Source organism: Manis javanica, chromosome 8 (assembly GCF_040802235.1).
Source record: "Manis javanica isolate MJ-LG chromosome 8, MJ_LKY, whole genome shotgun sequence".
Classification (NCBI taxonomy): Eukaryota; Metazoa; Chordata; class Mammalia; order Pholidota; family Manidae; genus Manis; species Manis javanica.
Window position 1 is genome coordinate 101,068,121 of NC_133163.1, and position 12,828 is coordinate 101,080,948.

General features: G+C 44.1%; 1 protein-coding gene across 1 annotated transcript in view; it reads right to left on the reverse strand.

Annotated features, from left to right (window-relative positions):
* The window catches only part of CYP19A1 (cytochrome P450 family 19 subfamily A member 1), a 33,674-nt gene extending 21,250 nt beyond the window's left edge, over positions 1-12,424 (reverse strand). The window contains exons 1-3 of the mRNA XM_073211852.1: positions 12,261-12,424; positions 11,763-11,945; positions 6,768-6,918 (exon numbers count right to left, since the gene is read on the reverse strand). Coding sequence (XP_073067953.1) covers positions 6,768-6,918; positions 11,763-11,907 — 296 coding nt within the window. The 5' untranslated portion in view covers positions 11,908-11,945; positions 12,261-12,424. The remainder of the gene's footprint in view (positions 1-6,767; positions 6,919-11,762; positions 11,946-12,260) is intronic.
* Positions 12,425-12,828: the final 404 nt, after the last annotated feature.

Below are 12,828 nucleotides of genomic sequence, written 5' to 3' on the forward strand. Positions count from 1 at the left end.
ATTCTCTCCATTAAGTCAATGTTCTCTTAATTTGATTCCAGATAATATTCATCAAATGATCCTGGGCCTTTTTTGGACAAGTTTTCTTCTTCCTAGCAACAAAATCAAAAGCAAAAATCCAGATGCTCCTATTTGTAGTCCAGGGATTTAATTTGACTGAAAGAACTAAAATTTTATCCCGTATAGAAAAATCATGCTATAGAAAGGACTGAAATTCTTATTGAACAGATCTCAGAACTCCAGCTTTTCTTACCTTCCCTACCTCATTCTATAATTAAAGCCAAAAGGAAATTTGTATACTCTTAGTTCACAGGTTTGTATCTAAAACTTTTAAGTGCTTAGAACTTAAAGCAGAACACTATTTTTTTGCTCTGACCCTAGAGATTTTGCATCTTGCATTAACCACACTGGCTTGTCCATTTTATTTTGAGGAATTACTAATCAAGTTAAAAGAGAACATGAAACCCCAAACTGTGAGCTAATTTTTAAAATCAATGTGTCCTGTAGGGGGCGCCAACATCTCAGTTATTTTGAGTTAGAGGCTCAGACTTGGCAAGGCAGAAACGTGACAGCAAGTGAAGCCTGACTGGCGGCTGCTGAGCAATTTAAAACAGGGCCTTTTTAGGCAAAGGTAGGCTGGCTTTCTAACCAGAACAAATTGGGAAAGTGAAGAGCTAGGGCCCCCAGCCCAGAGCTCTCTGGGCAGTCAGGACACCGGTAGAGACCTGGCCTTTGCCCTGTGGGCCGGCCTGTGGCCCCGTTGAGGGAGGTGTACTACTTACTGCCTGGAAGAATGAGGATTTCTCACCTCTTAAGAGAAGCCAGGCGAGTTTCCAACCTCAGAAAGGACAGTGGGTAGCGTATGTTGGTTACTGGGGTCATTGTTCTCGTTTAAACATGACTGAAGTCAAACGACATCTCCAAAGATGGCAAACCTATTTTCTATTCAAAATGAAAAGTGGCCAGGAAGTGGCCTCAGAAGCTACTTGGGTTCTCAGGTGGTGAGGAGGAAGCCACCCTCCAGTTCTGAATTTAAAGAATGCACACATCTGTGCCAGGGTCAAGAGTGACGAGCGCTAGAAATATGGAGAAGATGATTAATGGAGGAATTGGTACCAAACATTGTAAAAAAACACTTGCCTTGTGTAGGCCTGTTTGGTGCCTGACTCTCAGGCTCCAACAGTCTTACTGCCTTCTCACTGTCCTTCGCCCCTCTAACATCCTCACTTATCCAGCTGAAATTCTGGGGTCACCTCAAGAGCAAAACAAGCTTTATAATGGAGAGATCTGAGTGTAACTCCCCTAACCAAGCCATCATATTTAGCATCACTAATAGTGGGACCACCTTTCCTTCTCTCCAGATAGGATGCAACGTGAAGTGCCTGGTACAACCCGGAAAATATTACAAAAAGCAGGCTGAATATAAATGGGCCCTAAGGCTTAATTTTCAGTTTATAAGAAATACAAGGAACAAGGAAATAGGTTACATGACACCATAATGAAACGATAGAAATTTGCAATATGGGACAGTCTGTGAGACAATGACCTGGGCTCTTCAAAAGGTCACTGTCATGGGGGAAAGTGGGAGGATGACTGTTTCAACTTTCGTGTTCATTTGAACATTTTCTTTGTAAAAAGTTGAAAAAATATTTTATTGTCAGTCATTAATATCACCCCCTTTCATGCAGCTTCAACGTCTACTCTCTCCTTATTTTGTCATAATTACCTCAACCTTGGCCAAATCCAACTCAGCTTACTCTATTCTTGCTTCTGGCTGCACCATACATGCACATGGGCACATATATGCACAACACACACACATGCACGAACGCACACGCACACTGGTGGGTCTCCATTAAATTCAAGGGGACCCTCAGTGCAGCTGGCAGTCTAACCACCTGTCTGTAGTGCATTCACTCTCTCTCTTAGATGATTATTGCCCACATCCTCTCTCCTCAAAGGTTCCACTTCCACCCTCCACAGTCTCAGCTAAAGGTTGTATTTCCTATTTTACTAAGAAAAAAGAGACAACTATAATCTCCGCAAGCTCCATTCACTGTATCTGGGCCCATACAGTCAACTTTCCTTCCAGATACTGTGCATAAACTTCCATCTCCCCGTTCCAGGCCAACTCCACTTGTCACCCAGACCCCCTTCTCACCCAGCACACTCCTCCTTTCTCCTCCATCAGTAGTTTTCCTCTATAATTCATCATTGCCATCACAACACACATGCTGTAATTTCTCCTATCTTAACAAAAACTCCTTGAACCACATATCACTTCCTAGCTCTCTTTTATTTCTCTGCCACCTTTATGGTAAATTCTTGGGAAGAGTTGTCTATATCTTCTGCCTCTGGTTCCTCTCCCCCATTCTCTGCTATGGTCAGATTTTGCCCCCATCCCTCCATTGAATTGATTGCTAACGGCACCCATGACCTCTGTTGTTAAATGCAATGCTGAAATCTCACGTGCACTCACATCCAACCACTCTATTTGGAATGGTTGACAATTCCATCCTTCCTGAGATGCATTCATCACCTGGCTTTGAGACCACCCCACTCTACTGGTTTTCCCTTCTCTAGCTGTCCTTGTCAGCCTCCTTTACTAGTTTTTGACTATGGTGGAAGGTCTGAAAGCTCAGACATCCCACTCTGCTGCCCACTAGGCTTGTCAAGTCAAAATATCCACAATGGAATTCTGATTCCTCCCTATCCCAAACTTGCTCCACCTGCTTGAGTAATGATATCCTCATTGTCCCAGGTATCCAAGGCAGGAACTGCTACCACCACGACTCTCACATAACATCTAATCTGTCAGCACTAATTGGCTTTGTTTCAAAGTATGCCCAGAGTTGCACTGCATCATCTTATCGCCTGTACTTCTCCCACCTGGACCAGCCACCATCATCTCTTGCCTAACTCCTATCTCTGCATCCATCCTTTATGCCCTTAGTACCTATTCTCATCAGAGAAGCTAGACTAATTCTGCTGAAACATGAATGAGTCAGGTATGGCGCTCTTCTGCTCAACCTCTTCAATAGCCTCCCATTGCATGCAGGACAAAAGCCAGTGCTCTTACAATAGCCTGCAAGGCTCAGTGACTGGGTCTCCTATTGTCTCTCTAATATCATCTCCACAATTCTTCCACTGGCCACAGAGTATCCTGGTGTTCCCTGAACATTTAAGACAGGCTCTTACCTCAGTGCCTTTATACTTGCTGTTCCTTCTTCCTGGATTGCTTTACCTCTAGATATCTGCATGACTCATTCCCTCACCTCCTTTAGATCGTTATTCAAATGCTGTCTTCTTAGGGAAGGCTGCGTCCACTACCTGTTTACCATTGCACTTCTATCCCCGCAACTGGTCCTCTCCATTCTCCTTCCCTAATTTATTTCTCTGTATAACACAAATCTACCTGATAATAGTGTAAGCAGCCATCCTGGTTTGCCTGGGACTGTCCTAGTTTTAGCATTAAGAGTCCCACATGATGGGAAGCCACCTACCCCCAGGCAAACCAGGACAGTTGGTCACCCTACTGATATATGTTTTCCATGTTTATTGTTGGTACAGTGACAATATAACAATATACTTCTTCATAGGGATTTTGGATAATTTGTTCACTACATCTGGTATATATAAGTTCTCAATAAATGTTTATTTAATGAATGAATGGAGAGCCAATAATGACTACAGTAAGTTAGTATCATCCAGTGCTTAGTATATAGTAAATGTTCAATAAATGTTATATTGAAAGAAAAGATGAATTCCCTATAACTTTACACATGATTAAAACAGATCTACAAATAACCCTAATTAGTATGTTAATTACTAACAGATGTGCAAATAAGACTAACAACATGTTAATTGCTAATTCACCCTGTTTTTTTTGTATTCATGACAAAAACTAATATATATGCTGAACATACAGTGTCATGCACAAGTCTGAAGACCATCATTAATTTAGGCCTTACCTGGCAGGGAATCATACATTTACCTGCAGATGACCAGAGGGACCTGCCCCCAAAGCCCCGAGTTGCTCAGGCAGCCCCCTGCAGCACCCAGGCCTCTGATGCCCACCCAGCCCCCAGAAGCTCTGCGGCCCCCACCACTGCGGGGCTAAACTGGTTGGAAAAGTTGGGCTACACAATTTCTACAGTTAAAATGATTACAGTTCTCAAAACTTTTCAAAAGAAAAAAATCTGACAAACTATTCAAATAAAAATAAGAAGCTTTCTGAGGTCCAATGGGGTCTTTTCAAGAGGTACAGGTAGTTCTGGAAGGACCTGAAGAGCAGGCAAGGGAAGGCGACGGGGACAAATACGTCTTATTTCCAAGGGGAGCTCAGCCCTGCACAACAAAACTGAGTGGCTGGGAGGCAATTAAAGAGAACACGGAGGCTCCAACCAGTGAAAAGCCTGAGAGGACAGGAGAGAAAAGCAGTGGCAGCTGGGGGAAGGGTGGGAGGGGTTGCGTGCGTATCTCCAGGGAGCATCAGCACCTGACCTGGTCAGGGTCACAAGGTCACTTTCCTACTTAAGACAGTGGAGTGGTCCGTGCCACCCTGCACTGTCATGAGGATCCTGCCTCAGGAACTGGCTCTGGTCTTCCAGGAATGTATCTGGGGACCTGCAGGTGACTTCTGCTCAGTTCTGGTCCCGTCTCCCAGGCATCATTCTTCAGTCCACTTCTAATCTTACACTACTACCGCCTGAGTTCGACTTAGGGGTAAGAGTGAGACAGAACCTCTCCAGCCCTGCTAAGCTGTTTCCCGAACCCCAGGGAAGGTCCCCCTGCCCTGGAAGCTTCTTTCCTTCTCGCCTTTCTCAAACCCAATAACACACTGGAGTCACCTGGGAAGCTCTGAACACTACTGATGCCTGCACCCCATCCCCAGAGAGTCTAGAAGCTGGGGTGTGACCATGGCATTGGGGTTTTTAAAAGCTTCCTGGGAGACTTGGATGTGCAGCCAGGGGGAGAAGCAGCGCTCTTGATTCTGAACTGCAGGCAGACATCCTTTTGGCTTAATAACCTGTGTCTCTGCTGAGGGGAGTAGGTGACAGGGAAGGCAGGTGCTGACTTAAACAGGTCGGAAGGCAACTGGCCATGCTGGGGGATGGAAGAGCAGGAGAGATTGTCCAGCCCCCCATATCCAAATGACATCAGTCACAGGACATTTTTGAGACTGCCATCAGTTGCAAAAGTGAGTAAAGTATTGATTTTTAAAATGAGAACATAACAAATCCACTTTAATTTGCTGATCAGAGCTCAGTAGCCTAAGAGAAGTAAAATCCAAGCATCAGGATGGTCTAGCAGCTAAGCAGGGATTCTCACACTTGAGCTTGCCTGGGCATCACTGGAGGGCTTGGGAAAGCATCACTGGGCCTGACCCCCAGGTGTCCTATTTAGTGGGCAGAGTGGTACCCCACAATGTGCATTTCCCAGGTGTGTTGATGCTGCTGGTTGAGTGACCACATTTTGAGAACCACTGCATTAGAGTGTTTCACAATAAGCCTAATGAAATGACATTTCCATGGCAGCTATTTATGCTTAGTTGTATAAACATGGTCTTCCTTCGCTAGCCTTGAAAGTGCTACAACACCAAGCTGAATAAAACAGAAAAAAAAAAAAAGAAAACTGAGGTGTTAGATGGGTCCAAAATAACATTATGGGATTGTTTGAAATACTTGGAAGGATAACACATTTCCCCCACTACCCCACTTCCTTCTTTCAGATATTTGGTTCAAAGAATTGGGCTTTGAGGATACCATGGTTATTTTATGAAATGTATGTAAGGTTGGCCTGAAAGAAACCAATGTAGTTCCCAGCAACCCTTCACTTACTTCTGAGCAGTGGTCTATGTGTTTGAACAAATAATTCTAATAAGTCAATAAAAGACCCTGATCAATCTTAGTTTGTGGGTAAAGCTCTGTCAGGGATTGTAAATATAAAAACTCATTAATGAGACAATGTTGGGAGATAGTTTTGCTAAAAATCTAGTAAATATAGCTGAAAGCCTAGTGAAATATGCTCTTTGAAATTTTCCATTTTCTATGATCAGTAAGAAAATCAGTATTTCACAAAGCTAGCTCTTCACAGTCTATCCCTATTTGGTTAACCCTGGAGTGAAAACAATCTGCTAAAGTTATCCAGAAAATATAACAACAGGAGGGCACCATTTATCTTAATAGGCAATATTGTTCCTGATTGATTTAAGACTGCTCAAACTGAGACACTGGCTCAGAGCCGAAAGTAGGATAGGAGCCTGTGAATGGCCTCTCTTCTCTGTCATTTACCCTCTGGGGGTGTTCAGTAGCCTGGCATTAGAAATGCATTAGCTAACTGGGATAGTCAGATTTCTTTGTCTCAGGTGTTTTTCATTTTGTTTTGTTTTAAAATCCTTACTTGGAGAGAGAAAACCAAAATCTTAGCAAAGGAGAAAAGATAATGCCTCTCCCTAAAGTTATCTTGTTTCAAACCAAACCATCTGGATTCTAAGTGTCCACATTCACTACTCAGAGAGATTTTGAATCATCTCCCAACTCTCCAGAATTCTTTATCTATGCATCTCAGGCTTCAGGCCAAGCCCGGTTACTCCACTTGTCTAGTGTTAGGTTTTCAGTGGAATTGCTCACCTTTGTTTAAGTTGTACAAGCATAGCCTTAGAAACAAAGATGTCAAGATATTAAAATATGTTAGTCTGTTTTTTTTTATAGAAAATACCCCAGCCTTGATTTCCAAAATATGTCTGAGATTATGAACAGACTCACTTGCTAATAATGAGTGTTTCCTCTCCGCATACCCAGACTCTCATGAACTCTCCATACATCTTGTTGTAGTAGTTGCAGGCGCTGCCGATCCCCATCCTCAGGAACCTCCAGTGGGAAATGAGGGGCCCAATTCCCATACAGTAGCCAGGCCCTAGGAAAGTCATCGGATCACAGTCAGAATTGTAGCAATGCCCAAAAAAAGCGACTGCTTTAGGTTACAGCCCTTGTTCTTTTATACTTTTATATCTAAATGTTCAACATTTTCTGATGTATATCTGTTACTAAAAGAAAAAAAAAAGATTTAAAAACAAGCTCAACACAAGGCTCTTCACCCCTCTATAAGTAAAAAACAGCTCAGTGTCTGCACCACACTTGTTCCATTTGGTCCCAGTCATTTCCGTCTGAATGACCCCGGGAGGGGTATATGGTTTTCTTGCCATGTTAAATGATGTCAGTGAGTTTCAGATGCAGGTCAATCAGTCCATCTAGTTATAAGCAAGGAAGCCAGGAGGAATGACGTGCTGACAGATCTGGTTGGCTGCCTGGTACTGCATGAAACTTTTTGGTCTGAATGCCTCGGTTGACAGAATGGGGAGTTAGAATTAGGTTGTACTTTTGGTGCACTTTAATCTTTTCAGCTGAGAGGAACATGATCTGCAAAGACAATGTCCAAAGAATACCCATTTCTCTTTTTTCCTTCAAGACGGACTCAGTTTAAGAATCTTAACTAAATCTCACTAGGCAAAAATAAGCAAAGAATTGAGGAAATCAGGCAGTGAGTCTGATCAGTGTCTAGACTAGAGTTTGAGTCCAGTGTTGTTGTCTCACTCAAGATCAGTGGCCGCGACCCTATATAGACGATAGCAGAACAGTAAAAAACAAGAAGGCAGTGAAACACTGGGGCATTTGCTGTTGCTTGTATCAGAGAGCAAACTTGATAGCTTGATTTTACCAATGGTGGCAAAGCGTCAGATAAAAACCTTTTGGAATGGTTTTAAGAGTTTTATTGTTAAGTAGTTGCTTTTCTAAGTCTTTCTCCTTTGATTCCCTTCTGGCAGTGAAATAGTTATGAAGCTGAAATTCACACAACTATGTGAGATAGTACTCTCACAACATGGGCAAGAATTGTGTAATAATTTAGATAACCTAAGCTTTGGCTTGAATCATCTAAATTGGATGTTTAGTCCCAAATTTGGCAAACAAGATTCAGTCCTTAACTTTGCAATAGTTGGGTTAATGTGGACAAGACTGTCAGCTTTTTTTTTCTTTGAAAGTAAAGGTCTTTGTTAATATCTATAGAAGATGGTATGATGAATATAACTAGGTCCCCATAAGGGCCCTGGGCAGGAGAGAAGAGTGTATGGGGAAAAGCACAGCATCAAAGAACTAGAACACAATGCGATCCTTTCCTTTACATGTATATTTACATATTTATAGTTGGAGTGAAGAATGCTCTAGGAGCAAAGAAACTTTGGTAGGATATTAGGGAAATATTCTGGTTGCAGCTGCATTAAATGCTCTCTGCTTCTTAGACTTGGGAATGCTTATCTAGGCACGCAGTGATTGCAGGATGCTCTATCACCCCCTGAGAGGGGCAGTAAATACTTCACTGTACTTTTGTACAGACAGTCTCCATGAAGCCAACAGCTGGGACCTCCCACCCACTGTCCTAATCAAGAGCCGCTGCATTCCATGCTAGGTAAACACCCGAGAGAAACCTGTGCACATGGATCCTCACAACAGCCCGGTTATGCTGTCCCTCAGAGGTAGAACCGATTTTCAAACCATGAGATGTCCTAGTAACTGCGTACCATCTGAACTGTAGCTGCATGCCCCAACGTGGACGAGTCTTACAAGGACAATATTGAGCTAAAGAAGCAAGGGAGAAGGGAATAAGTAATGTAGAATTCGATTGCTAAGACATTTAAAATCAAGCAAAATGAACCTGTATGTTTAGGGATGGGAAATTAGGTGGCAAAACCATAAAAACAGGGGAGTTTGTCATGAAATAGAAGTGTTTACCTCTGGGGTCGAGAGATAGAGGATGTGATTGAAAAGGTGCCAGAGACGTTTCTGGGAAGCCGCTAATGACTTATTTCTAGTCCTGGACTGTGATGACGTATTTATTTATGCCCTTCTCTGTGAGATAGCTTTCTAATGAGAAAAAGGGAAATGTGTTGCCATGTCCTTTTCCCAGTGCCCCACTCCAGGGATGTGGTGCCCAGGGCAGAGAGAGGCAGAGAGAGGGCCCATTTGGAAGGATGGGCATAGCTGTGCATCCTTGGGAAAGGAGAGCTACCAGGAGCCAGGTACCTGTGAGTCCTGGACAGAGATCAGTGAACTTGTGGCAATTTCCCAGAGTTAAAACTTACAAAACGCCCAAATAGGAATGACTCTCTTCTCCCCTAGACTGTCCCACCCATCCCTGGCACAAAGTCACCTGCCTGTGGGTGTCATCTTTGCATAGCACTTGGCCCTCTGCCTACCCAGAACCTGACATAGCAGGGCCTCGCAGGAAATCGTATTTTGGTTGGAGAAGCTTAGATTTGAGTCCTGGTTTCATCACTTACTAGCTGTGTGACATCTACTCTCTTTAAATCTCAGTATCTTTGTCTGTAAAATAAGCATTAACACACCTGTCTCACCAGAGTGCTGTGAGGGTCAAAGTGAAAATGGGTGTGAAATGGCTTTGAAAATTTTAACTTACATAAGGGCTTTAATCCTTACACTGTCTTAGTTTCCTTTGGCATTCACTGACCCTGAGCTTCTCTGAACCCATAAAACCAAGAACCCAGAGAGTCAGGGATTCGAAGGCACCAGCCAAAGGGGTTGGGAAGTATCTGTCAGCAAGAACCCTGGTAAGGGCCACTCCCCCAACCGTGCCTTCCCCAGCCAGGAACTCCCGGCTCTCTGTCTGGGCTGCGAGAGCACCCTGACCAGACCTCACATTTTCAGAGGGAAAGCAAGGACTGCTTACTCCCTGGCTAGCAAAATGATCATCTGCCTGTGATTTAGAACTCCCTGGCTGTCCCCCACCCACCAACCCCACCTTCCTTCCAGCTGAGATGCTGACAAGCCATTTCTGTCTCTGGACATTAACCCTTCACATGTAAAATGGGCACATGGAACTCCGTGGTTTCTCACACTTGCCATAAAGGTGTGCCTGGGCAAGGCAGCTAGCCTCTCTGGGGCGCCGTCTCCCGTCTGTCAAATGGAGGGGTTGGGCTCATATCCATGGCTTGCAACCCAGGAATTAAAAAAGAAAATATCAACACAGGGGTCACACTTCAGACCGGGCTGAGAGGCTGAGAACCATGGTACCATGTAACCTAACCAGCCTTGGATGAGAGCATGATGTCCCAGGCCCAGCAGTGGTGGGCAGGGTGAGCTGCCTCGCTGGGCTCCGGGTCCAGAGCTTTAGGGAGGCCAGTTCCCCCTCCTGCTTCCTAAAGGCCGCCCTCACTCAAAGGCCCCGGAGAGCTCTCCCACCACTGCAGCAGGAACATCTCAGTGGTGGTGGTGGTGGGGTGGGGGCCATAGGGAGTGCTTGTCACAATTGTCCACCTTACCCCCATCCCTCAGGGACCCTGACCTGGGACCCCACTGTGGAGGTGAAATTCAGTGAGGAAGGGGCACTGGTGGGGAAAGGGTTCATGTTAAAGACCATGCAAGAGTCTTCCTTCAGACCCCATCAGGGAGTGGAGAACAAAATTAACTAAGCATGCCATTAAATTGGGCCTTAAAGTATCCTAAAATTCGAGCCTGAATCAGACAGAGAAACAGCAGTTCCCTGGCAATTTTTAAAGAACCCATGGAGGAGGGGTTGGGGTGGGTGGGGGAAATAGGTGGAGTGGATAGAGGCTGCATTAAATGGACAGAATCCCAATTGTAATGTAAGTCATGGGGATGAAAGTACAGCATAGAGAATATAGTCAATAATTCTGTAACATCTTTCTGTCTTGAGAGATAGTGACTACACTATTTGGGGTGGGAACCTAACAATGTAGATAACTGTTGAATCACTATGTTGTGTACTTGAAGCCAATGTAATATTGTATATAAGCTTTACTTCAATAAAACATAAATAAAAATAAAATAAAGAATGCAAACACAGGGCCCTTTGCCCCAGCCCCACACTCCTGCTCTAAACCACACTGTGACGAGGCCCAGCACACTTAAAGTGTGTATTGACCACGGTCTTGAAATAAAGCCATGTTGGATCTCTCCTGGGACTGGGGACAGATGCCTGCCGTGAGGAGCTTGTGCTGAAAACTCAAGAAATGGCCTGATATTTCTGATAATTCCGAATTAATCCAATAGTGTGGAGTGGTGGGGGTTTCTACTGGGATTATCTGGGTAATTATACTCTACTTTTGATTGACCCACAGACCTTGTTGAAGAGTCTATCAGTTATGATGTGCCAAGGGATCTGTGGGTCCCCATTCTTCTCCCATTGCCCAGGTCCCATCTGGCCCTTAGGGTGGTCACGTCACCATCACTTCTACTCCAGGCGTGAAAGAAAATGAAGAGGGGGATGATAAGGAGAAGGAATCAGTTCAAGAAAGGGGGAGGGCAGAAGGCATGGATAAGGCAAAGTGGGAGGGAGAAGGAAACGAGCACAGAAGGCATTCCAGACACATTTTTACCTCCAGAACAAAAGTGGAATGAATTTGAATAAAAACAAAAAATTAAACAAACAAAACACCTCTAATTCTGCTTTGCTCCAACCCATCTAAATATACCTTACAAGATACTTGTGCCACGTCTACTTTACCAAAGCAAAGTGCAGACTGGAAGGGATTTTCTAAGATATTTTTAAAATGCTTTCATTTAAAATGTGCACACAATTGGTATAAAAATCTGCTCACATTGCAATGGGCTTCAGCCATCTCCCTAGGTTTGCTCTTTGTCCTTTTGCAAAAATTTCTTTACCCTCATGAACCAAATTCTCAAGTAAACTGCTTCCTTAGCTAGGTAACCAAATGACTGACTGACCTGGTATGGAGGATGTATCCTTGTAATTCCAAACCAAGATTAGAAAGCCAGTGAGCAGCAGGACTGGCATGGCGGCAACTGGCACGACTTCGGACACCATGCTGGTGATGTTATAATGCGTTGGGTTCAGCATTTCCAAAACCATCTTGTGTTCTTTAGTCTCAGGGGAAGCAGTTTAAAGTCCTACAGAAATCAGAGGGGCAGAAAATTGAGAGAATCCCCCACAAGGGACATCTAGGACTCCCCTTGCTTCAGAGGATACTGTACTGTAGAGTCTGGCGTGCTGTTTTATAATGTGATTGGACACCTAGACAAGACAAATTTGTGGTTACAAGTCAAAACAAGCAAGCCCAAGGGAGGTCTTTTGGCTTGAATGCAGCATTTCTGACCTTGCTAGAGTCGCAGGTTCATTTGGACGCTTGGTCTGATAGAACCTTATCATCTTGCCCTTGAGTGGGTAGAGTGACTGAATTCACAATTGAGAGGCACATTTCTTACCAAAATACAAGCAAATGAAGCTCACTTCCAAGGTGGAGTCATTCCGTGACTTCATCAGCAGATATTGTTTAGGCAGTCCTTTTTCCCTTGAGGCCAAATCAATTTGAAATAATATGCAATCCCCAACCCTCTTCCTTACTCAAAATTGCTTCTACCAAAGAAGCTTCTCTAGCTGCAACATGTTTGTTGGGCATCTTTGCGGTGTTCTTATAGCCTCCTATCTGGTTGTGTATTGACTTCAACGTGACTCACTTAGGTTAATTTTTTTCTCTTGGCGTTAATGAGGTTTAAAATCTCTCGCACCATGGGCTGGATTAAGCAGTGCCCATGGGGCCAATGTCAGAGGTAGTGGGAAAGGAGAATGGGAGAGGAAGAATAAAGGGAGAGGAGAAAGAGAAAGAGTGGACAGAATAGGATGCCACTCAGCAACCCCACCCCCTGAAGCAGCTACCTCTCTCTGCAGGATAGCGTGCAGTCTGATTTGCTGGTCCGTCGTGTTTTTCAACCATGTAACATGGAGTCTGTTTTCTCAGTAAGATTTTCTCATACCCATGCTCTCAGAAGAGAG